Consider the following 24,605-nt stretch of genomic DNA (forward strand, 5'->3'; position numbering starts at 1 on the left):
AAGCCTTCTTTGAAATCTTTCTCGTACCCGTTTTTCAAAGTTACATGTTAATATAAATTATGGTTTTATAAACGCTGCTTTCCATTTTTCATATAAAGGCGAATCTCATCTATCGAAACTATTATCATCCGACGCCAAACGCGGTGCTTTTCGTAAATACGACGGTGCAACGCAATCAGGTGCTAATTATCGGTCAATGTCGCCTGAAGAACGTCGTACAGCTTTCGAAGATAACTCACTCTCGTCTTCCGACGCTCCAAGGAGGTTGCAAGGCGGCGGCAGGTATGCAAATCATTCGATTTCGTTCGTTCAGTAAAAACAGTCATTTTAAGACTTTTTGCTACTGTGTTGATAAGCGGTAATATTTTGTAGGGTGATAGACCAGTGGTCTTGGGCGTTAGAGAAACAGGGGTTACGGTTCAAATCCTGCTTTTTCCATGTTTGGTTCAGTTCATAGATAGCCAAGCAACCAGAGCGTTAATCTTGTTAGCGAAATTGAAAGACTAAGTCCAAGATCAACTGGTATATCTACGAAAAATATGGACTCTATCTGAAAATGATTTACGGTCAAGCTGATCCAAGTTTTCTTTTAAAATTTTTTTTGAAATTAATTCTCCACCACTTGGTTAAGAGACTTCCCTTAGGATATTCAGAGAAAACAACTCGTTCACTATGTTTGAAGGATAATTTTATTAGAACACAATAGCATACATAAATGATTTGATACGTTTAACACGTAATATTTTGACCCTCGCACTGAGGGTCATCGTCAGACTGAGAAAAGAAAAAGAAACTCAAACTGCTCAATGCACTACTCGTTCATGTTCTATTCAACAGGGCGGCTGCTACACATCACCATCGTAAATCACTACCCAACATTCACGCATCAAACTTCAACTTCATGCAACCGTCAAATTATCATACACCGACACCGTCAGCGACTCCACCGTCTTCCTCGACAACGTTAAAGACGACGTCGTCAAATCCTCCTTCAAACGGCGTCACTATGCGCGTCAACGGTAAGATAATTCCTTATATCGTTTTTACGCAAACATCTATGAATTTTTTAAATACCTTATCGGCCCCTTACGCCGGCCCTAATTGACGTAAGCCCAAAATTAGGCTTGACGTAATAAGGGCCGGCGTTAAATTAGGGCCGGCGTAAAAAGGGCCGATAAGGTACATAATACTGACATGGCCAGTATGGGTTTCTTCGTAGGGCACATGAAAATCGTGAATTGTGTTGACTTTCTTTTATTTGAACTCATTGAAATAGCTACTTTAAATCAAAGATGATTTTTTTTGTCATTCCAAACTTCCTTTAATTCGATATCTGGTTTGAAGATCGATTTAAGGAGAAGGTCGAGGAGTGTAAAACTAGACTTTATAGATTACTGGCATCCACTAACGGATTCGTGTTCCTTATTTTACCTGCCTGCGGTTTTGTAGAAATCTGCGATTCAGACTTTAGATATTGTGAATAATGATACCTATCGTTAAGATTCATTTGCAGCTTTTATTCTCATTCCTCATTATGCTTTTATCAAAGCAAAGAGAAAATAACTTGTGGTGAATATTTTTTCTACTACTGGCGGTCTGATACTGTTCCAATATGCATGCATTTTGTAATGCGATATGATGATGTAATCAATTTTAATTGTTTTGAATATGAAAATGGTAACTTTTCCAGACGATATGTTTCACGATAACAAGCTGCAAGGATTTCATGTGCCTTTGATATGAATTTTTGTTTTGTTTTGTTGATGAGACGGAGTGTAGACTTTTATTTGGTGTTAGTAGAAACCATGCCAGTGTTATTGGTCTTTTTTCTTGAGGGTGGTTTCCACATGTGCTGAACTGACTTTTAGTTATCATTGCAATTTGAATCAATTTTAGACTCTTAGGAACTTCAAATCTTGAATACAGTTGACGCTCTCTAATTCGATTTTCAAGGGGAATGGGATTTTCTTCGAATAATGGAGCGTATCGAATTGTAGAGCGTTGTCTATGAGAGTTTCTTGTTGACTGTGAATTTCAACATTATTAAATAATGGAGCGTATCGAATAATAGAATGTCAAATTGAAGAGCATTAACAGGAGTTTTACAACCGGTATTTCAAGGATTATTGTCCTCCAGTTTGGCAATTCATCAGTGTTGGTGTTATTATGAGAATCTGTATAGTTTTGCCATTTGAATCTTCCATGGTGGAAAAGGAGGATGCTTTTCGGCTGTGTTTGGTTAGTGGTGGTACAAGTGACTCTTTTAATCCAGGTAAAAAGCTCTGGGATTGCTCTCAACCAATAAATTTCAAACCGAAGGCAAGAGAGGAATCTTCAACCTTCCCTGCACAAGCAAAAGTGATACGAATTGAATCTTTCACTTTCTTTGTTTTTGGGCTTTTTTATTTATTAGAATTTTAGTAGTAAATGTTTACTTCCAATCCAGAGTGTATGTATGGAAACTATGCTGGCATAGTGGCTTCAAATCCTACATAAGAGATTCGACTCTATTCTGACCTGATAAGGATATTCTAAATCAATTTGTTTTTTGGTTTGATTGGTTGGAATTTTCAATTAAATTTTTGAAAGCTCGAAAAAATCTACTAGAATATCCCTAAAATTTTATTAAAGTTTTATTTATTATAAAGCAGATTATGTACACTATATACTTACTTGCAGTCTTGACATGTTGAACTTAAATTATTACTGCATTGATACATAGGTAATTATACCATCGCACAATACATTAATTATTATATGTTTAATACGTACGCACTTTTGCACCTGTTTACACCCTTTTTATTTAGGTCGAAAAACAGCAATCGTCAAGCAAAGATCTGAAGACGTCCTATGTAAATGCATTCGATATTTCGATTAATAACTAAAACTAACTAACCTAAACGTCTGTCAAAAACACATAACAATATACCGGCTTTTCTAGGAAATATAGGTCACCTTTTGGGTCTCTTCAAAGTCAGTTTTACTTAGAGTTTTTGAACCTGAATCCATTCTTCGCCACGGGAATTCAATTATTACAAGAAGAAAACACACACTATGGTCTATCTCACTAAAAAGATCATTTACTGGAACGACAAAATTGGTTCTTACCGAGTTAAACCACGGTGCTCTATTTCATCCAGTTGCATTATTATCCCTTAGGAGCTCCTAGAAAAGCTTATAATTAACAAAGAAAATGAACTAACATACTACAATACAAAATACAATACAACATAACATGGTAAATAAAATCAAGTAACAATTTCATTCCACTCCCAAACGGAAAATAATTATCTCAACTAATCAACTCCGGAAAAAAATCTATTTCCCAACTCTCCTTCTTTTCTTATCCACACAAGTCAACAACTTTGCACACTTTCACTAAAATATATTCATTATATCGCTATTAATTTTCGACCTATTAATTTTGTAACCACAATTTTTATAATGATTCTGTGTTCGTGATTTTTACTAAAATATTTTGATTGTAAGATAATGTTATTCTTATTGCACGAAACTTTAGAGTTGCACGTTATAAGATAGAGTTACCAAAATCTCGATGCTTCATAAGTCTCGATGATCTCTATCTTACGCATCGATGCTTAGTTGTTTTGTGTAGCAGATAATGTTCTAGTCGTGTTAAAGTGTCAAAAATGAATGACATTTTTAGTAATGCTTTGACTGTTTTGAATGTTTATTTGATGCTCTAATACGACTTTGAACGGAGCCCATTTGCTAGAATTTTACTTCTATTCATGATATGCACCATTGCAATGTCTTCTGACGGACCCAATAGCTGATTGGTTGTAATTGACGTAAAATCAGTCAATAAGTCACTTTCAACCAATCAGCTGTTGGGTCTGTGGAAGTCATTGCAGTGGTGCATATCATGAATACGAATTCCTTTCTCAAAAAAGTCAATCATTCTGTATCGGAACATTTGAACATCTTACCACCCACATTTTAAGTAAATGAATCGTTTCGATGTTTTTTTCGACAGCTAAACCAAGTTCGACGTCAACCGCGGCAACCGCTGAAAATCGGAAATCCATCAACTCGGATTGGTACAAAGCTTTACAGAAAGGTGGAGAGATTCCTGAAGCTGGACTGGCAACTGGTATCAAAACTTCTAAATCGGCTTCAAACATTTCGCTAGGTGAGTTTCTTATCAAATATTGTACCCCAAAGTTATGATGAAATTTCTGAAATTCAATTAAACTCTTTATTTCGAAAAGGCACAAAAGGAACGCTTAAATTACTTCGAATCTCGGAGACTATGTTAACAAATGTTTGAAGCTAGACCAGATAACTTGTTCAAATTAAGGAGATATTCGAGCAATAAAAGAATTACGTAGACTCATAACATAACGTAACATTCTCCCCAAGCTTTAATATACACATGAAAAAATATGTTTCATACTTTTTTTCTAAAAATCATCTTTTTGACTCACACTAGTTCCCAATTCCTTGTTTTTGAATCTTCGTTTACAATTTTATTTTTCAATTACAAGTAGCATACTGCGTTTTCAACGTATTTATACAAACAAAATTTCTGAAATCGGATAAACTCAACACAAAATTTACTTGTCATTATTTTTCGATTCAAAGATTGAAAATTATTCCTCCCATGCACTAAATAACATTTTCATAATACATGTGTTTCCTGTCAAGTTTTAAAGAAAAAAATTAAAATTGAAAAATTATGAAACATTATAAAATATTTTATCAATAATTTTGACAATTTTTCATTTTTCTCAAGTCATGGTTTGGTCTCAGGCGTTTCAAAAATTTTAAATGAAATTATTACTCTCTTTGCTTAAAATGTTAAGGTAGAACTTGCTGTAGATATTGCGTGTAGTATTTTAACCCTTTCCGTGTCAATGTCGGCATATGCCAACATGAGCATTTTTGATTTCCTTGCCATTGTCGGGATTTGCCGACATGCGAAATTTCGACCTATTTGCTGAAAATTTATCATTTTTTACAAGATTTTTCCATTTGATGGTTTGAAATGAAAAAATGAATAGTTAAAAACTTTTCTATGTTGAAAAATAACTATTCTACAATGTTCAACTCAAAATTATAGTCCTTGGCTGATAATTCTTATATTATTCAGAAAATGAAGTGAAAATCGCTACTTTTTTCCCATGTCGGCATATGCCGACATTGGCAAATAGGTCGAGGGTGTAAAAAAATGAGCCGGCAAATAGGTCGAACCTTAAAAAATACGCACGGCAGTTAAAGGGTTAAACTAGAAAATGAAAGGAACATACAGAACCGGAATGTTATGATTATGTTGGGTGTCTTTCATAGCCTTCTCTGTTACTGATAGACTAGTGTATAAGTCATTTTGTATCGCAAAGCCAGGTAGCTTTGCATTGAATTTTGCTCTTATTGAAAGTAGAACGATAATTAGTTACTTCTTATAGAATTTTTATGAACTTCAACCAGAAAGAGTCAGATTTTAAGCCATCTTGTTATTTTAGACTCTAGCCATGAAGTAATGAAAACCTTTTTTCTTTAATGTCCGCCGACTTGGTTTAAAATACAAAATGGAAAACATTAACCCGTAAAATTTCTCACTTTCGCATCAAGTAGTTTTTTTCTATTTAGCTTAGACTAGTAGCTTGATTTTCAAAGCAAAGGAAACGGTAGCTTGAAAATTTTTATTTCATTGATTAATTAAAAGTTGACTGAGTACTAAGGATTTTTGGGATTTTCGCTGCTTTCAAGCCGATATGAGGTTTCTAAGATCAGCTTTCAAATGGAAGAGCAATCGTGATCAAAGTAAGTTTTTCAGCTTTTATTAAATTTTTTATGAGAGGTGGAATATCAAATAAAAACTTAAATTATTCAGTAAGTTTATCCTTCATAAAATTGTAAATATATAATTCTCATTTTTCGTTTACAAATCAACCATTCAACTTTTAAAAATATCTTTCCGAGGCCGATTTTGTCCTGAACGTTATAGTTAAACAAGTTATTTCTAAATAGAACTCTTGTTGATTGATCTGTTCTTTGCTGAGAATCCCTGCAGCTATAACATCCTAGAGACGAAGATGTAAAATGTTTTTTTGTAGTGTTACTTGAGTTATTTTCAAAGTAGAACCGTTCAAACAGTGACAGTTAAATTGGTTACACGTTTTTTTTTAAATAAGAACATCCAAAATTTTTGAAGCCTTCGGGTGTTCTTAAACATGTTCTTATTTCGACTATTTTGTGAGCATCTTTGTCCATTTTCCTAAGAAATTGGGTGTTTTAAAGTCAAAAGCCTTAGTAAAATGTTCTTAACTTGATCTTAACATTTTAGCCATTAAAATTTTGGCCTTAAAGTTTGTTCTTATAAATATAAAAAAACGTGTATCAGCTTCTGAGAAAACAGAGTTTATTCACCAAGTACCAATTCAGTTAAAACCACGTCTATCGAACGTACTATAATGTTACATGGACTTTGAGCCCTTGAGACACCGTTGCATTCTAGCTGGGAAGAATATATATGATACACCAATGACCAAACCATGATTTGAAATATCAGAAAAAAATTATTTTTTATAACGGGTTAGATACAAAAGTTGTTGGATAAAAGATTTCTTAGTCCTTTGAACATCGAATTAGAGGAGAGAGACTCCACTGTACGCAAAAATAAAACAAATAAAACGAAAACAAATGTCTATGAACATGAAGAACAGTTTTTACCGAAGATTCAACATCACTGCAACTTCAATCTTCGTCAGCATCAAAACTGGTAACGTGAAAACCTTCACGCTCACTCTTCCTAGCCTGGTAAGATAACTCTCTTTTATCTTTTCTTCCATTCCTTGTTTTGATATAGGTCGCTCGCAGACAGACGGACCGCCCAAGAAAACTGGCGGTATCTCAGGACACATGCAGGTAATTTTCTTGATACAGACAGGTTTTGTTTTAATTCCTTTTCACATTGTTTTATAAGAACCAACAATTTGGCTGATGCTTAAAAGGATTGTTTAGATATTCTTGTGAGCCTGCTTTCAGTCTCAAATTATTCATAATTTCGTTGTTAGACTTTTGCCAAATTTGAACCTTTTTTACGTAAAACTTTTGTTCTCATAAGTGAGCTTGGGTTTTTACAATGATTCAATGTTGAGCAAAGCTTGTCTTTCTATCAAAGAAAAATGTTACATCTTCAGAAAAATGACACTAAATTCATGATATAAGTGGTTTGCATAAACAATTTGGGGCTGTTTCTCGCATGCTTGTAGCCTTGCTGATTTTCTAAAATTCGAAAGATTGATTCATGAGATTAACTGTTTTCGCGCATCCCCTGCTGTGCCTGTCAAATTTCCAGCCGGGTAACCTTAAAGAAAGCTTTCAGAGCCATCATATTTTACTTCCGGTAAATCAGCACTTTCGTTTTCCTTTGTTTTTATTGGTGATATTGAGATTTATACACTTTTCACATGTTTCTCTTTTAATAATGATGAAAATATTTGATGAACTTGATATAATCTTAGCTAGCTTCTCTTTTTATTCAACCCTTTGGAAGAGTGCTCCTTTACGTCCTTTTCGTGTGGTTCCCCTTGAATTAAAACCCTCCTTCGCGGAGAATTTCAAAAAAAATCTTTCGCCATAATAATTAACGTCTACTATCAAACGAATTTATACCTGCTTTGTTTATGGGATAAACATATTTCTAAAAGTTTGTCAAACGATAAATCAAAAGCTGTGCTAGTTGAATTAACTGTATACCTTGTTTTGATTTCTTTGTCTGTACCCTATTATGAAGTTGATTGTAAGAAGAGCTGGTCGTGAAAGTTGGCGGAATTGTTTTTGTTGTACTTGAACAGATTCTTGACTGCTCATGTTTTTTTGTGAACCCAGATATCGCCATTGATAAATCAAAAGGGCCAATCACAAAATTAGTGTCTGAGAAAGCTCAGAGTTTTTCTGTCTAGCTACCCTTAAAAATTTGAGATTGGCCCATTTTCCATAATAGTGAGGAGGGTCCCATCTACATGAAACAGGGTCAATCTTAAAATTTATGCTCAGACAAACAGAAAAATTCTTAGTATAATTTTGAGATTGAACCATTTGATTTGTCAACGGCGATATATAAAGTCGCAATATAATCACGGCATGACGGTCGGCTACTAGTTAGTTTGTATTCTGATCCTTGAGAATTTGAATTTAGCTAGTGTACGTGGATGCATTTTAGGGATGCAAGCATTTCGAATTTATTTGCAAAATTTGAGAACCGTTAGATCTGGTGTTGTGGTATTCGGTATCAAAAATCAAATATTGATACAATAATAACTGGTTTGGAGGTCAATACGGTAAAATATTGACCGCAGCCGAAGTACAGACCGAGCTTGCGAGGTCTGTGCGCAGGATAAGGTCAATATTTTACGTATTGACCGAGAAAACAGTTATATTATTGTGTTTATTAACTGGTGAACATTCTTTGTGTGTTTCTTGTCAAAAAAATGAATTTTCCACTCATTTTCCATGATTTTTCGTTTCTTTCTTACCCAATATTTTCTTTGATTTATTCTGACGTCACTTTCTTATGAGAAGTCATTGCAACGTCAGTTTTTTAAATCATGTTCAAACTGACGAAACTTTTCTATAAAACAAATTTCCTTTTTCAAAATCATCGTCAGTGTGACCAAAGCACTGAAGTGGTCTTTACCGTATTATATTGACTGCTAGAGAACCAATCAAAATAGCGCATTTTCTTGTATTGACCGGCTTTTACTTCAACCAGTTAATAACACCTTATAAAGATTTTTTACGTCATAAATATTGAAATTTTATCCAAATATTTGTCGAGCTTATTATGGAGATCTCTCAAGATTTTTATTGCACGATGATGCATTTGATACCTTTTTGAAAAAATTTCTCATTTAATTTCTCATTTAGTTTTTTATATAGTGTTCTAACTGTTATGTATCTTATATGTATTTCTCTCGTTCTTACTGGTGAATTGAATGGAGATGGTTCGTGGAAGATTTCAAACAAGCCACGTTTTGATGTCATTTAGTGGGATCCTTCAGGGTTGAAACAAGACGGGTAGTATTCGATTTCTGACAAAGAAAAATCTGATTTTGAGTGGTTTTCGTGGCCTTGTTTGGGTAGTTTTAGCCTGTTTAACTTAGTACAACTCATACCAGTGTATATGCTTTGGCCGAGATCAGAAAACTTGTTGGATGGAGAAAATGTTTGAACGGATGTCTTTGCCTTCAAACAAATTTTGTAAAAAGGCTCAACTGTTTGCTGTTTTCCAAACTCGAAATCAAGTTAAGCTTCTCTGCGACAATTTTAATATTCATAAAATTCCTTGACTTCAAAGAGGTTTCGAATACACGCTTTTTTTTTTATAAGAATGGTGTAAATCCATTTCATCATGGATATTCTTAACTTTTTTGAGAAAATCCTCCTAAGATATTCTTACAGCATTCTTATTACTTGGGGGTAATTGGCAATTTATGATTTAGAATGCTCTAAAAATGACATTCTTTGCTTGAATAGCAAAATTCCATGATGGTGATATTCTTAGCATATTCTTAATTTTTTGGCCATTTTCATCATGGACATTCTTATAAAGTATATTTTTATAAAAAAAAAAGCGTGTATTTAGTTTATAGAACATTGAACAACAGGGAATCGGACTTTTTAACTTTGCTTGTTCTCCAAAAATATTCGAATCGGAGAAAAATAGACGAGGCCTAACTGTCATTACACGTAAGCCTTCCCAGCTGACACACAACGTTGTTTCAACATTTATCTAACGTTATATGGACGTTGTGAACGTTAGATGAACGTTGAAAGAACGTTGTGTGCCAGCTGGGTTTGACCTTTCAAAACATGATGATATTGACAATGTTGACGTATAACTTTATACTCGTGATTAGCCGTTAAGAATCTATGTGTTTTGGTATCGTTATTGGATCTGTCATTCTGGAGGGTTGAAACTGGAATTAAGAAACTATTATACACCATTGAGTTCAATTTGTGAAATAAGTATTTTAAGGAAGAGGTGTCTTGTTAGTAGAAAAATGTTGACCAAATCCAGAGAAGTAATTGTATTACCGTTTTGAAGAGTATGCTTATGTACCCTTGCAATATTGGTACCGGATTTGTCATTTTATTGGATTTGTCTATTAATGTGTATGTCAGATGGAATTGGTTATTTAGGTGTGTGGCATTGGGTCGATGAATGTGTACTAAGTGACAGTTTTTACACTAGGCTTGGATAGTAGTAGTATTTGAGCATTTGTTTTGAACTACATCATTGATCTTTACTATTGATTTTGTCGTATATATATTTTTTGGATTGATTTTCTAGTTTTGGGTTCAGTTGTTAAACTTTTTCTTTTGGAAAGGTAATTTTTGGCCTTCATTAACAGCTCTATATTGCTTTCTTCATGTTTTTTGGGGTATCAATCAAAAAAGTAAACTGATTTTGTTCATGAAAGGTTCAAATATATAATGATGACAAGAGTTTCACAAGAAGATCAATTCTTCATCGAATTTTATTTGAAACCTTCACAAGTCAATGCTTTCTATTACAGTTGTAAAGTGGTAATTCATTTTCCTTCCTTTTTTTGGCTTTCCCTGGTAAACTCTGGAGAATGGGTTCAACTTATTTGCGCATTGAAAAAGTTGTGATGAGATCAAGTCTACTTTCGTAAAGAAGGGTTTATTTCATCAAATGACTTTTCTAGTCTACAATTTATCATTAAAATGACCTTTACAAAGTAATGACTAAAATTTGTTGTGGTCCGGAGAAAATGAAAGCTACCCCTTGTTTATGAAAGTAACCCAAATCGACGATATTTCGTATTCTTTTGATATACTCGAAAGAAAAAAAAAGATTCAACCCTTGTCTTCTGAACCATTATGTAAGACTGAAATATTTTTCCTTCTTTTGATTCTAGGCCAGCCAATACCATCACGAGAAGAGTAATTCCGACACATACGTTGCCCCGCAACCGAACACCAACATCAAATACAACGCACCCGTCGACTTTTTAGAGCTCCGAAAACGCGAACTGAAAAACTTAGAACTTGAAAAAGAGCGTGAAGAAATCAGACAAGCACGTGAACGAGAGCGGCTTGAGGAAGAAGAACGTCTCCGAAAACAGAAAGAAAACGATAGAATGATCATCGCACGCGAACAACAAAACTTGGAACCCGTACTCACGTCACCCGGTCCAGACACGAAACAGCAACGGTCGCCGATACAAAAAACGCCGCCACGTAAAGAGCCGGAACCATTACTGGAACCGCCAAAATTACCGGAATTTGGCCGCGCTAAATATTCGTTCCATCCGCAAGGACCTGGGTAAATGTTTTTTGATAATATGAATATGTTTTGTCTGTGCATTTTGGCAAGACATTGCTAAGTGTTCACAATTCTTCTGTCTCAGTCAAGTGTAAAAAAGAGACAATTCCGTCTCGTCTCAAACTTTAAAGTTTGTTAGAGGAGTGACGCTTAATTTGTAGTGCCGATTGTCAGCTTAAAAAAATACTTGATCCTATCCTGTCTTTTTCAAAATTTTAAAAATTTACCCATGGTACAGGCTAACTTGATGTTAACACAACATATTTTCTCTTGCAGGGAACTTTAAAAACCACCCATGAGTACAGGCTAAAAATAATTTTTTGTCTCTCAGGGAACTTGAAAAAATCACTCATAAGACAGGGTAACTTTATATTAACACCACATATCTTTTTCTTTTAGGGAACTTTTAATAATCACAGGGTAACCTTTTATTAACACCACGTATCTTTGTCTTGCAGGGAACTTGAATTCCGTAAAGGAGACACGGTTCGCATCATACAAAGCATTGATGAGAATTGGATCGAAGGTGAATATGAGGGAAACATCGGAATCTTCCCCGTTTCATACGTCGAGGTAAGTTCGTTCAATTTTATTTATTATCAAAAATTTATATTATTTTCTTGAGATACAAAAAGCTATGATGGTCTTGTTAGTTTGGTCCCTTCGCGAAAAAAAATTGCCTTTGAAAAAATTTATAAGTTAATGGACGCGAGAAAAAACTTTGAAAATGTGTAAAACTTCCAAACCCTAGTAATTCTCAAATTATTTCAAGGTATTATCGACCTCAATTCTGTTCTTTTTCCTTCAGCTAATACAAGAAGCGCCGCCATCAACTCCTCGCCAAGCTACAGCGACGCCTTCGACGCCCAAAGAAAATAACACGCCTCCAAAACAAAATACTGACCGTAACAATAATAAAAAGTCTCCACCCCAACATAAAGAAGCATCACCGCCCACCACCAACGGTTATCACGATGACCGCCCTGTCGAGGAAGAACCAATCATTGCTCAGCAACGAGAGGAAATAGTTGAATCTGCCCCAGACCTTTCAGAGGAACAGGCACTTGCGGAGCCTCAACAATTTAACTTGGAAGAAGGCTTGGGTAAAGCTAGATACACGTTCAGAGCAGAAACAGAATCAGAGCTTAGTTTCAGAAAGGTATATAAAATAGCTGACTTACTTGACTTGACTTAACAGCATAGGTCTATCGACCCTTTGCGACTCTTCTGACAAACTCTGCCCATTTCAAACGGTCTCTTGTGTTTCGTTCCGCTGTGAGGAGTGCAATCTTGTGTCGGCTCTGATCTGATCGGACCATCTCTTTGGTGGTCTACCTCTCGGCCTCTTGGAAAATCTTGCTTGAAGCTTTGGTACACAAGTGATGTGTTCGGCTTTCTGCATACATGTCCGAACCATTTCATCCTTTTGATTTTAATCACTTCGACGGTCGTTTTTTCGGACTGTGTCATTCTTCGTATATCTACATTTCTGATTCTGTCACGCCTCGAAACTCCTATTATTGACCTAAGGCATCTCATTTCAAAAACCTTCAGCTTGTTTACTTCCCTTGTAGTCAGAACCCATGTTTCTGAGGTATATATGGCGATTAGTAGGATAAGTGCACGAAAAATTCTCATTTTCAGTTTAAGGCTTGTAGCGTCAGGATGAGATTGAATAAACAATAACGCCGTGTTTGTAACACTGTTCAGTGCATTAATTTATTGATGTGTAGTAATGTAGTGTTCAAACTGAAAATAAAAATTGAAAGATACTAAGTCTAATGAATGAAAATAAAATAATCTAACTTAGGTACAAAAGGATGTAAGTCTATGAGAACAAAAGTAGAAGTAGAAAACAGCAAATGTATAAATGAATGATTGAAGTACTAATATAATGTAAAAGAAAATCTAACTTAACTTAACTTAGGTGCCACAAATAGAGACAGAGAAAAGAAACAAAAAACTCACCAGTGGCCTGAGGGTAGAATGCTGTAGCGGCAGCAGAACACAGGGTGGTCACACCTAACACCAACTGTGTGAAAATGAATTGAATGTGCTTGTATGTGATACTAAAGAGACTATTGATTGATTTCATTGATTGAGTTGACATCATGTCAGAGGAGTCTTCACTGACGTCTCTGTTGAGTTGAGGGTCTGGTGATGATGGGCATTTATAGGCAGATCAAAAAGTCTAATTTACAGACCAAAATAATTATGAAAAATTGAAATAAATTATAACAAAAAGGAAATGCATATCAAATTGACATAAAATTAATGAATAAAAATACTGACCAAATGCTTATCAAACACAGAAAAATGCAGAATAACCAAAATGGTGGGAAAAGTGAAATAAAATGCAGACCAAACAAAAACAAACAAAATGGCTGCACACTGAAAAAGGTGAGAGTGTTTGATTGACCAAAAATGGATTAAAACTAAGGTTTATGCCTTAACACTCCCCCAACAGAATGAAAAATAAGATTTTTTTTTTTTTTTTTTTTTTTTGATATATTAGAAAATTTTAATTTTTGAGTTATCCAATTGTTTCATCAAATCTATTTCATCCACACCACGTATCAAAACCAACGAGCGAACTGATCGATGGGTCTCACGTTTGACTTTCTCGGTTGAATTTTGATACTGCACAATAACATCCCGAATCTTTCCGTCACGTCCTTTATTGATGCTCTTAACGATTCCAAATTGATAGTTTGCGGATAGGCTCGACTCCTGCTTGGTGAAAAGAACGATGTCTCCTGGCTTGATGTCATTGTCGTTTTTGAACCACTTTGGCTGATCCATTAATGCTGGTACGTGTGAAGTGAGCCAACATTCAAACCACGAGTCAAAGATCTTTTGTTGGTTCGTAGAATCTTGTCGGTGTCATTTGTGACTGTTAAGGGCTCTGACGGTGAGCGGTCGTTGTTGCGGCCGAGGAGTAGGCGGTTCGGGGTGATCAGATCTGACATCTCGAACTCCTTGAAGTTGCCAACGGCCAATGGCAGATTGTTGATTGAGTTCGAGATTGTTGATGCCAGTGTCTCCCAATGAAGAATGGACAAACGTTGATTTCCGGCAGTTTTATCGATCGACTTCTTGATCTCCTGAATCTTTCTTTCTACACGTCCGTTGACATTATGTCCACCAACAGGACATGTCTCAAAATCGATATTCATTTTTGAATGAAGGTGTTGTTGTAGGTCGACGAAGTTAAGTTGCATTGTTTCACAACCCTTACGAGCTGACTTCCTTCATCAACGAGAAGCTTTTTCGGGTAACCAACCTCACAGGCTAGTCGTGTAAATGCTTGAAGAAATGACGTTGTGTTGTAGCTGTCCATGACTTTGATTTTGACAGCTGTGGTTGTAGCGCAGCAGAAAACGAGTAGCCAGATCTTCACAGTGGTGCGCTTGTGATGTTCTGAATAGGACTGAAATGGTCCAGCAAGATCAGTCTGGGCGACAAAGAAGGCAGGGGCAATCTTTAGGTTGTCTTCTGAGAGTGGTCCCATTATGACTTGGAATTTCCTTTTTAATAGATAACGACATCGAGGACAAGAGGAGCGAACTTGTTTTACGAGTGATCTTCCTTCAAGTATGTAGCAGGTTTGAAGCACATAGCGCCAAGTGGTTTCGATGCCAGAATGGATTGCTGTAGGATGATTCCAGTGAACTTCTTGTACAATTGAATATGCCAAAGGTGAATTTTGTCGATAATTGGCACACAGAAGGTTAACGCAGTTAGGTCCTTCATGATGGCGGTAGCTTTTCCAATAGCGGTGATCTGATCGGTGGGAGGATTCTTCCAGTATAAAAAGGATTCCATCCTTTTCTTCAGATATTTTGTTGTACTTCGTTTTGTTGGTGAATTGTTTGACTTCAGAGGTTGCCTTTTTGAAGTAGTAGGATTGGCTCGTTCAATATCCGCATCATTTAGGAGTAGGTGTCTTTCCTTGGTAGAAGCTGAGGGATTTGGTTTGTGAAATTTTTTGAAGCTATTGATGAATTTAAGTACGTAAGCCATCACTCTGATTACATGGTTGAAATTTCTCCAATTGGGGTCGATCAAATAATTTGAGTATTTGTAGTGATTTGAAACGGCTTCTGGAATCATCGACTTGGTTGAGGATATGTAGCATTCGATACCTTCCTTGTGTACTTCTTCTCTTGACTCTTTCTTAAGATGTTGTTTCTCTTGCGCTGTCAGTGAGATGTCAGTAGTAGTCTTGCTGGGAAGTCCGAAGGGTTGCTTCTCATCCATTCATATCCGTTGATCCACTTTGAATGTTGGTCGACATCTTGGATGGCTGTGCATCTTCTAGTGCCCAAGTCTGCAATCATGTCTTCTGATCTGACATATTTCCATTGGGATGTGTCTGTAAATCTGTGGACTTCAGATACTCTGTTTCTTGTCCATTGCTTTAAATTCAGGTGAAGGTTACAAATCCAATAGAGACTGATCTGAGAATCTGTAAATTTGATGCTCGACTTGTGTTTATCCTTCAGGGCTTGTTTGATTGTATGACCAGAGTGTGCATTGATCATCGCTGCATATAGCTCTGCACGTGGTTGAGTGTATTCATCTGAAATGAGTTTGGATCTACCAAAGATGAATTGACAGGAGAATGATCCATCCTTCTTCTTGAATCGAACATATATAGCGACACAAATGAGGCTTTTGCTTGCATCCCCAAAGTCAAGCGTCTGAATGTCCAAACTTGCAGCATCTTCTGGTACAACGGCTCTTTGATACTTGATTTGTTTGATTTCATTCATCATATCGAAATGGTCAAGCCAAATGGTCCGGATGTTATCGGGAAGAGCATCATCCCAATCCAATTTCCGAGTGACAAGGTCGTGAAGATCTAGTTTCATGGTGGCAACAATCGGTGTGATTAAACCAGTGATGTCGTAGAGTTCAGCTACCTTGGCCACGCATTGTCGTCGAGTTAGGTTCTCAGGTACCGTAGATACAAGTGTTGGTTTGCGACCTCGTGATTTTTTGGCGAAGTTGAGTTCTTGCACATCGAGAGAGATTTGATCTTTGAGTGGAAACCACTTGAGTCCAGTCACTCCAACCGATTGACCATCAGCAGATAGAGACTCTTGAGGAGGTCTTGATGAAAATGTGAAGCCTTTGAGGCCAAAGCCACCGTGCTTGACAGCAACTTCTAGATCGTCTGCTATTGATTGGACTTCTGTCATGCCTGATGAACCTGACAAACAATCGTCCACGTACACATCTTCGGAAACAATCTTGTGGACGGTAGGATATCGGTCCTTGAGGATTCGGGCTGTCTCTCGCAATCCTCTCTCCGCTTGGTTGCCACTAGACTTGATTCCATAAATGAGTGTTTTTATGACCTTCTCTTCTGGGGGCTGTGAAGGGTCCAGTGAGTCTTGCCAGAGATATCGTTGGAGTCCCAGTGACATTGGTCCAATTTGATGGAGTTATACATTTTTTGTACATCAGTGTGGAATACCACAGAGTGGCACCTCCACCGCACAAATATATCAACCAATCGATTCATACTGTTGCGTCCTTTTGCCAAGATGTCATTCAGAGAGAATCCTGTGTCGGTGGGCATTGAGGCGTCGAATACCACTCTGCATGGCGTTGACACCGAACTCTCCTTCCAAACGGCACGCCATGGTATGAAATTCTGGTAAGGTGATTCTTTGAGGATTTGTTGAGATTCTGTTGATAGATTTTTGACGTAATCTACATATCCAAGCTTCTGAAGTTTTTGTTCCGAATGGAGGATGTCTTCTCTATCTTTGGTGTTCTTTGCGAGGCGATGAACTTGTTGGTTGTAGACCTTCAGTGCGATATGTCGATTTGGTTGCAAACGGTGTGTTGGGTCAGCCATCAGTGGGAGGGTGGCAATTGATTGGTGATTTTGTACATCGACTGTGACGGAATCATTTATGATCTGCTGCTCTGTTTCCTCCTTGATGCTCATGATTTCGTTTGGTTGGTTGCGACACGTCTCACATCCTCTACAATTAACACAGCGAAATGACCATTCGCTGCCAGCACGTTCCGCTTCATTGAATGTGATGAGCTTCTGAACATCAACATCATCGTCTTCGTCAAGTGTGTTGTTGCTAGTGACGTCACCGATGGTTGCAGAATATCCGAGCATGCGCACATCTGGGTTGACTTGATAGCCATTTCGAAAGAGAGCCAATTGATTGGAGATGAAGTGTGTGGAGAGGTGACTTGAGCCAACATTGTTGAAGACCTCATGAGGTCCTCCGATGACACCAGTGGAACCGTCTGCGTTGATGAATTGAGATCGGTATATTGTCAGTCCAGATGGAAGTTGGAAGATGGGTTCTGGGAAGTATCGCTGATATCTGATGCCCACCATAAAATCGACGTCTCCTCCAATGGATTTAGGAACGGAAGGAAGAAATTGAAGTTTATTACCTTCTTTCAAGTATTGAGTCTTGATGTCCTCGTAGACCCTTCCTTGGAGTGGGTAGCTTGGAAAAGTCTCGGTTATGCGATCCATGCAAGGTCCAGTCATCATGGCATTAACTCCGTGGCTGAGAGGAATGGAGATGGTGTATACTCCGTGAGATGTATATTGACTGATCCACCAACACCACCCATTGAGATGTCCCCAGAGAATTGCTTGATTGCGTTGGATCCAAGATGCCTGACTGCCTCGAAGCGACTGATAAAATCGCTGCAGCCAGAGTCGTAAAAGATGGTGTACGTTCGTTTGTTGATTTGGATGGACTGCAGCATGAAGATAGCACTGTTGGAGTCGTCTGTTGGAGTTGAATGGCTTGATTTGAATGAAGTGTGGAAGATCTTTATATCCTTGGAATACGTAGGGACTGGGAGTCTTCTGATGCATCGGCTCTTGTATGTTCGAGCACGTCTTTGTTGGTCTGGTCAAACTTGTGATCGTCACATACCAGTACATGTTTCTTCGTGATTTCGGAGTTGTGAGCCGGATTCTTGCAGATAAAGTCTCGTTGACATTTTCCTTCGGCGTGTTTGCCTCTATCCATTTGTGCTCCGGGATAAAGGCATTGATAACAGAGTCCATTGTCTTGGAGGAACTTGAAACGTTGGCTGGTTGTCATGTCGACAAACTTCTTGCATGAGAAATACTGAATTAACTTTGTACCTCTCGGACCATTGGATTTGATATGATTGGTTGCGCCACAGATGAAGCATATTGGCTCTTGGTGTTGTTGGTGTTGGGGTTTTCCATCTGACGAGCCATAGTAAGTTGACGAACCAGACTTCCTCTTGTCTTTCTCCTTGTCATTGGTTGAGTTGGATGTCTTGGTATTCGACTGGATGACAGTGACTTGTTGCTGTACCTTGATTTCTTTCTCCAGAAATTCAATCATCTGTTTCCATTTGTATTTTCCCTCTCTTGGACTTTCGCAGGTCAATGTCAGCCATCTCATCATTCGACTTTGACCAAGTTTGTTCGACAGGTGGGTTAGGGCGTCACCATAGTATAACTCGTTCTCGATGTTGTGGTCGGATGCTAGATGCATTAAGTCCCGCATGACGTTGATGACCTTGCTTAACGATTCAGTGATTTTGATGGAGTCCTTGTGCTTCAAGTCAATGGAATTGAGTTTGGACAGCTTGTTGGAAAGGAGCAGACGTCTGTCACCAAACGCATCTTTGAGTCTTGTCCAGATATCTTGGATGTCGGTCACGTTCTTGACAAGCTCCAGGGCATGTTTTCCGAGATGATTGTTTTTCAGTAAGTCAGACTGGTACGATTTTGGAATGTCTGAGAACAGTTTATTGAACTCCGAGTTGAAGGTGTAAATGTCAATGTGCGAGTCATAGCCTGTGAACGTAGGCAATTTGATATTGAGCTGACTCTTTTTAAAGTTATCAAGTTTATCAAGTTCTCTGGTTTTGATTTCCTCTTGAAGACTGCTCTGGTATGACAATCGAAGCTCTAACAACATGTCGTAATCCTTCTTCAGGCTGGCAAACTTGTCTGGTTTGATGTTGAGATCGAGGAGTTCCTTCATCTTTAGAGATAAACTGTTGAATTCTGTGCTGACGGACGATAGATCTTTCTTACGTTGCTTGAGGTCTTCATTGGTGCACTTTCCAGCAATGAACGTGATGGTGGTCTTCAAGTGCTTCATTGACTGAGTGAGATCGTCTATGGCAAACTCTGACTTGTGCTCTTGTGTGGCTTGAGATGTAGCAGAAATGGCGATGTTATATTTTGTGAGACATTTCACATATTCACTGACTTTTGATGTAATTAATGTCAATTGTTTACTATAACTTTGCTCATAAACACCATCTTGATCTTGAAGATGAAAACGAAGTTCTCTATGTTTCTCTCTGAACTGGTTACGAAGTGTCTCAATTTTGGTAGCACACGATTTGATGAGTTCTGGCGACTCTTTGATGTCATCTGGTGCATAGTCTTGGATGATGTCAAGTATCTGATCCTCAAGACCTGAGGCTGAGAACAAAATGATTTTGATTTCTGTATCTGCCATTGAGCGAATTGAAGTGTCGGACGACGGATGAATTGAGGTGTCGGACGACGGACGAATTGAGGTGTCGGACGACGGACGAATTGAGGTGTCGGACGACGGACGAATTGAGGTGTCGGACGACGGACAAATTGAAGTGTCGGACGACAGACGAATTGAGGTGTCGGACGACGGACGAATTGAGGTGTCGGACGACGGACGAATTGAAGTGTCGGACGACGGATGAATTGAAGTGTCGGACGACGGACGAGTTGAGGTGTCGGACGACGGACGAGTTGAGGTGTCGGACGACGGACGAATTGAGGTGTCGGACGACGGACGAATTGAAGTGTCGGACGACGGATGAATTGAGGTGTCGGACGACGGACGAATTGAAGTGTCGGACGACGGACGAATTGAGGTGTCGGACGACGGACGAATTGAAGTGTCGGACGACGGATGAATTGAAGTGTCGGACGACGGACGAGTTGAAGTGTCGGACGACGGATGAATTGAAGTGTCGGACGACGGACGAGTTGAAGTGTCGGACGACGGATGAGTTGAGGTGTCGGACGACGGATGAATTGAAGTGTCGGACGACGGATGAATTGAAGTGTCGGACGACGGACAAGTTGAAGTGTCGGACGACGGATGAGCGATAACAATTTCTCCGGTTGATGCAAGGATGCGATAGTCAATACGATCTTTCTTCCTCGTGTTCATTGATCGCGCCCACAAACAGCAGTGATGTTGATTGAACGGTCCTGTTTGAATGTAGCGTCAGGATGAGATTGAATAAACAATAACGCCGTGTTTGTAACACTGTTCAGTGCATTAATTTATTGATGTGTAGTAATGTAGTGTTCAAACTGAAAATAAAAATTGAAAGATACTAAGTCTAATGAATGAAAATAAAATAATCTAACTTAGGTACAAAAGGATGTAAGTCTATGAGAACAAAAGTAGAAGTAGAAAACAGCAAATGTATAAATGAATGATTGAAGTACTAATATAATGTAAAAGAAAATCTAACTTAACTTAACTTAGGTGCCACAAATAGAGACAGAGAAAAGAAACAAAAAACTCACCAGCTGGCCTGAGGTAGAATGCTGTAAGCAGGCAGCAGAACACAGGGTGTGTCAAGACTAACACCAACTGTGTGAAAATGAAAATTGAATGTGCTTGTATATGTGAGTAACTAAAGAGACTATTGATTGATTTCATTTGATTTGAGTTGACATCATGTCAGAGGAGGTCTTCACTCCTTGAAGTCTCTGTTGAAGTGAGGTCTGAGTGATGATGTGGCATTTATAGGCAGATCAAAAAGTCTAATTTACAGACCAAAATAAATTATGAGAAAAATTGAAATAAATTATAACAAAAGGAAATGCATATCAAATTGACATAAAATTAATGAATAAAATACTGACCAAATGCTTATCAAACACAGAAAAATGCAGAATAACCAAAATGGTGGGAAAAGTGAAATAAAATGCAGACCAAACAAAAACAAACAAAATGGCTGCACACTGAAAGAGGTGAGAGTGTTTGATTGACCAAAAATGGATTAAAACTAAGGTTTATGCCTTAACAAGGCTGATGTTTCGCTTGCTCCATACATTGTTTCGCAGTCTTCCGAAGGCTGTCGATGCGAGGGCGATTCTTCGGTTAATATCAATTTTAACGTCTAGGACTGAACTCCCAAGGAAAACGAAGTCACTAATAATGTCGATATTATTTCCTTGATAGTGATTTGGTTTTGTGAGGAGGTTAGAACTTTGTCAGTGTCTATTTTCATTCCCCATTTAGTGCAGGCATTTTGTAGCTGTGATGTTCAATTTTTGGAAACCAAGGGCGAGAAGTGTTGTGTCATCTGCATTTTTAATGATGAGAGCGAGATCATTGTCGTCCATAGCAAAACGTTGGGGTACACATCTTATTTCATTGATGACGAACTCCAAAAATACGTTGAACAAAGTTGGTGACAGCAAACAACCTTGTCGAAGTCCAATCAAAACACTAAACCAATTTGTTAGTTTTCCATCAATAGTTATTGCACATTCAGTATTCTCATAAATTTTCTTTATAATGTATGCTGGATAGCATCTTCAATAGGGCTTCTCTCCATATAGTATCAAATGCTGATTTGAAGTCTACAAAATTAAAATGAACATGGACGTTATGCTCCTTGGCTTTTTCAATGATTTGGCGGGTTATAAAGATGATTCTCTGGAGAAGGACGTGTGTAAAGACTTTACCAGGGATGGATATGAGGGGTATTGCACGGTAATTTGACGGGTCGAGCTTATCTCCTTTCTTATGGATAGGGGTAACGATCATTTTCGACCAGTCTAAGGGTGGTTTCTCTTCATTCCACACTTAGTTAAACAACATGTGCAGAAACTGAATCATTTCATCTCCTCCTGCTTTTAGGACTTCTGCAGTGATCGAATCAACTCCTGGGGCCTTTCTATGTTTCATACTTTTGATGCTTTTTCTAATTTCATCAATGCTGATTGGTTCGGGATTATTTTCGTTTTCGTAATTTGGGTTAAGTTCGTTTATTGCATTATCATCAAAAGGAAATTTTTTGTTTAAAATGTTCTTGTTTCTTGTTTTTGTTCTTGAAATGTTCTTCCCAGCATTTTAAAACTTTGTTTATGTTCGTTTGTTTGTTACCTTTTCTATCGTTAATCGTGTTGATGGGTTACTTGGGTTTCCCTTCAAGTTCTTTTAGAGATTTGAAAAGGTTGTGGCTGTTATTATTTTTAAAGTCTTTTTCCATTTGGTTTATTTTCACTTTAAATTTTAGGGATTTAAATTTTCGTATTTCTCTCTTTACCGAGTTATTTAGAGTCCTGTATCTTTCTTTAATGTCGGGGTCTCTGGGATGCTTGATGAAATTAATTCTTGCTTGTCTACGCTGATGACAAAGTAATGCTACGTTTTCTCCAAGTCCCTCAGATCGTTTATTTCTAAGTCGTCCAACGGTTTCCTCAGTAGCCTTGTTCGTAGTGGTTTTGAATTTATCGTAGAGTTCATCAATATCAGATCCTTCTAGTAGCATAAGCGGTGCAAATTTTCCGCCTATTGATATCCTGAAGTCTTCTGCAGTGTTTTTGTTTAATAGTTTCTGTACATCATATCGTGTGTTTTTCTTTCGTGGCCATTTTATTACCTGTTTATCGAAAACAATTGTAGCAATAACGAGTGAATGATCGTAAACGATGTCTGCTGATTGATAGGATCGACTATTTTTAATACTTCCTTTGTTGTTTTGATTGGTTATAATGAAGTCGATTTGATTCTGTGTTAACCGTATGGCGAAATCCACGTGATCCTTCTATTTTCTTTGTGTTTAAATAGTGTGTTTGTAAGTAAAAAGTTGTTGATGGCGCAAAATTGAAGCAGGGTGAATCCTCTATCGTTTGTATTTCCTAAACCCTATTGTCCTACAACTTATGGCATTGCTTCATTGAAATCTGTTCCGGGTTTGGCGTTGAAGTCCCCGAGTAGGTAGACAGTAGAAGATTAAGGGAGAGCGTCAATTTTCTGTTGGATGTCATTATAAAATGATTCAACAAATTCGTCATCATAACTTGAGTCTGGGGCGTAGACTTGAAGGGAAAGTGATTGATCCAGACGACGATTTTAGGGTTAAACTAATCATTCTCTCTGAATATTGATTATAGTCAACTATGCTGTTTGAAAGTTCCTTTTCGATTACAAATGCTACACCTTGTCGGCGAATTTTGTCTTTTCTTGTCGAATTTAAAATTACATAGCCGTCCATTTCGAAAATATCGTCATCTTCGGAGCTCCAGTGTGTCTCGGATACACCTAGAACTTTAATGTCTAAACGTTTCATAGTGTAAAATAGCTATTTTAATTATAATTCTGTCTGGGATGTATTAATCATCGAATGTATATATAAACCCTTAAATTTCGAGCCTTTTGACTAGAAATAAATGTCTTTCCCAGGCAAGAAAAATTGAACCTTACTGACAGAAAACACATTTAAAAAATCTTGTTTGAGATATATCCATGATATGCACCATTGCAATGTCTTCCACGGACCCAACAGCTGATTGGTTGTAAGTGACGTATTCCAGCCAATACGTCACTTTTAACCAATCAGCTCTTGGGTCCGTGGAAGACATTGTAATAGTGCATATCATGAATAGGAAGTATATCTGTAGAGGTTTGCGATTTAGACTACAATGTGTGTGCTCGCCGTATCGAAAATTGTTAAACTAAATTGGTTCCCATGATCTTGGCAAGGCCCAAAAAAAGTTGAAATAGGATTTAATATAAGCCTCGTGGCTCCAATTTTCCAGGTAATAAGTAAACACTTAAAAATCCAAATCCTACCAAAAGAATCCGGTTTATTGTTCTACTCGGATGCCATGAGAAATGTAATTTGCGTGATATAGACGTTATTTACTATTTAGACCGAAAAGAAATGAAGTCATTCTATTGGTTAGAAGTGACGTAAAACTGAAATTTAGCCAATAGAATGGTTTCATTTGGTTTCGGAGCGAAGCGGAACCGTAGTGTGTAAACATGGTCTTAGACGCTTTGATATAAATCCCCACTGTATACGACAGGCGTAAATATAGTTCTTTGATTCTTTTCAGGGTGATATGATCACGATATTGAAACAAGTCGATGACAATTGGTTTGAAGGTGAACTGGATGGACAAATTGGTATCTTCCCATCAAATTATATTGAGGTAAACAACTACCTGAAAAAAGTCGATCTTTATTTATTTGGTACTTATGTTTACTTTTGTCTTATAATTGTT

At 37.5% G+C, this 24,605-nt stretch overlaps 1 protein-coding gene and 1 long non-coding RNA gene across 3 annotated transcripts in view; one reads left to right on the top strand and one right to left on the bottom strand.

Annotated features, from left to right (window-relative positions):
- Positions 1-24,605, top strand: part of LOC136820153 (sorbin and SH3 domain-containing protein 1 homolog) — a 49,589-nt gene that overhangs the window by 18,765 nt on the left and 6,219 nt on the right. The window contains exons 6-14 of one of the 2 annotated variants that reach the window (XM_067076393.1): positions 99-282; positions 838-1,019; positions 2,808-2,852; positions 3,998-4,153; positions 6,830-6,888; positions 10,911-11,317; positions 11,776-11,890; positions 12,126-12,476; positions 24,438-24,533. In XM_067076393.1, the coding sequence (XP_066932494.1) occupies positions 99-282; positions 838-1,019; positions 2,808-2,852; positions 3,998-4,153; positions 6,830-6,888; positions 10,911-11,317; positions 11,776-11,890; positions 12,126-12,476; positions 24,438-24,533 (1,595 nt within the window). The remainder of the gene's footprint in view (positions 1-98; positions 283-837; positions 1,020-2,807; positions 2,853-3,997; positions 4,154-6,829; positions 6,889-10,910; positions 11,318-11,775; positions 11,891-12,125; positions 12,477-24,437; positions 24,534-24,605) is intronic. The other variant, XM_067076394.1, reaches the window with a different exon arrangement.
- On the bottom strand, positions 20,612-21,387 carry LOC136820154 (uncharacterized). The gene is made up of 2 exons (XR_010848532.1): positions 20,889-21,387; positions 20,612-20,669 (listed from the first exon to the last, which is right to left on the bottom strand). It is a non-coding gene; the product is annotated as an uncharacterized lncRNA (long non-coding RNA).

Source organism: Clytia hemisphaerica, unplaced genomic scaffold (assembly GCF_902728285.1).
Source record: "Clytia hemisphaerica strain Z4C2 unplaced genomic scaffold, Clytia hemisphaerica genome assembly, whole genome shotgun sequence".
NCBI classification, from domain to species: domain Eukaryota; kingdom Metazoa; phylum Cnidaria; class Hydrozoa; order Leptothecata; family Clytiidae; genus Clytia; species Clytia hemisphaerica.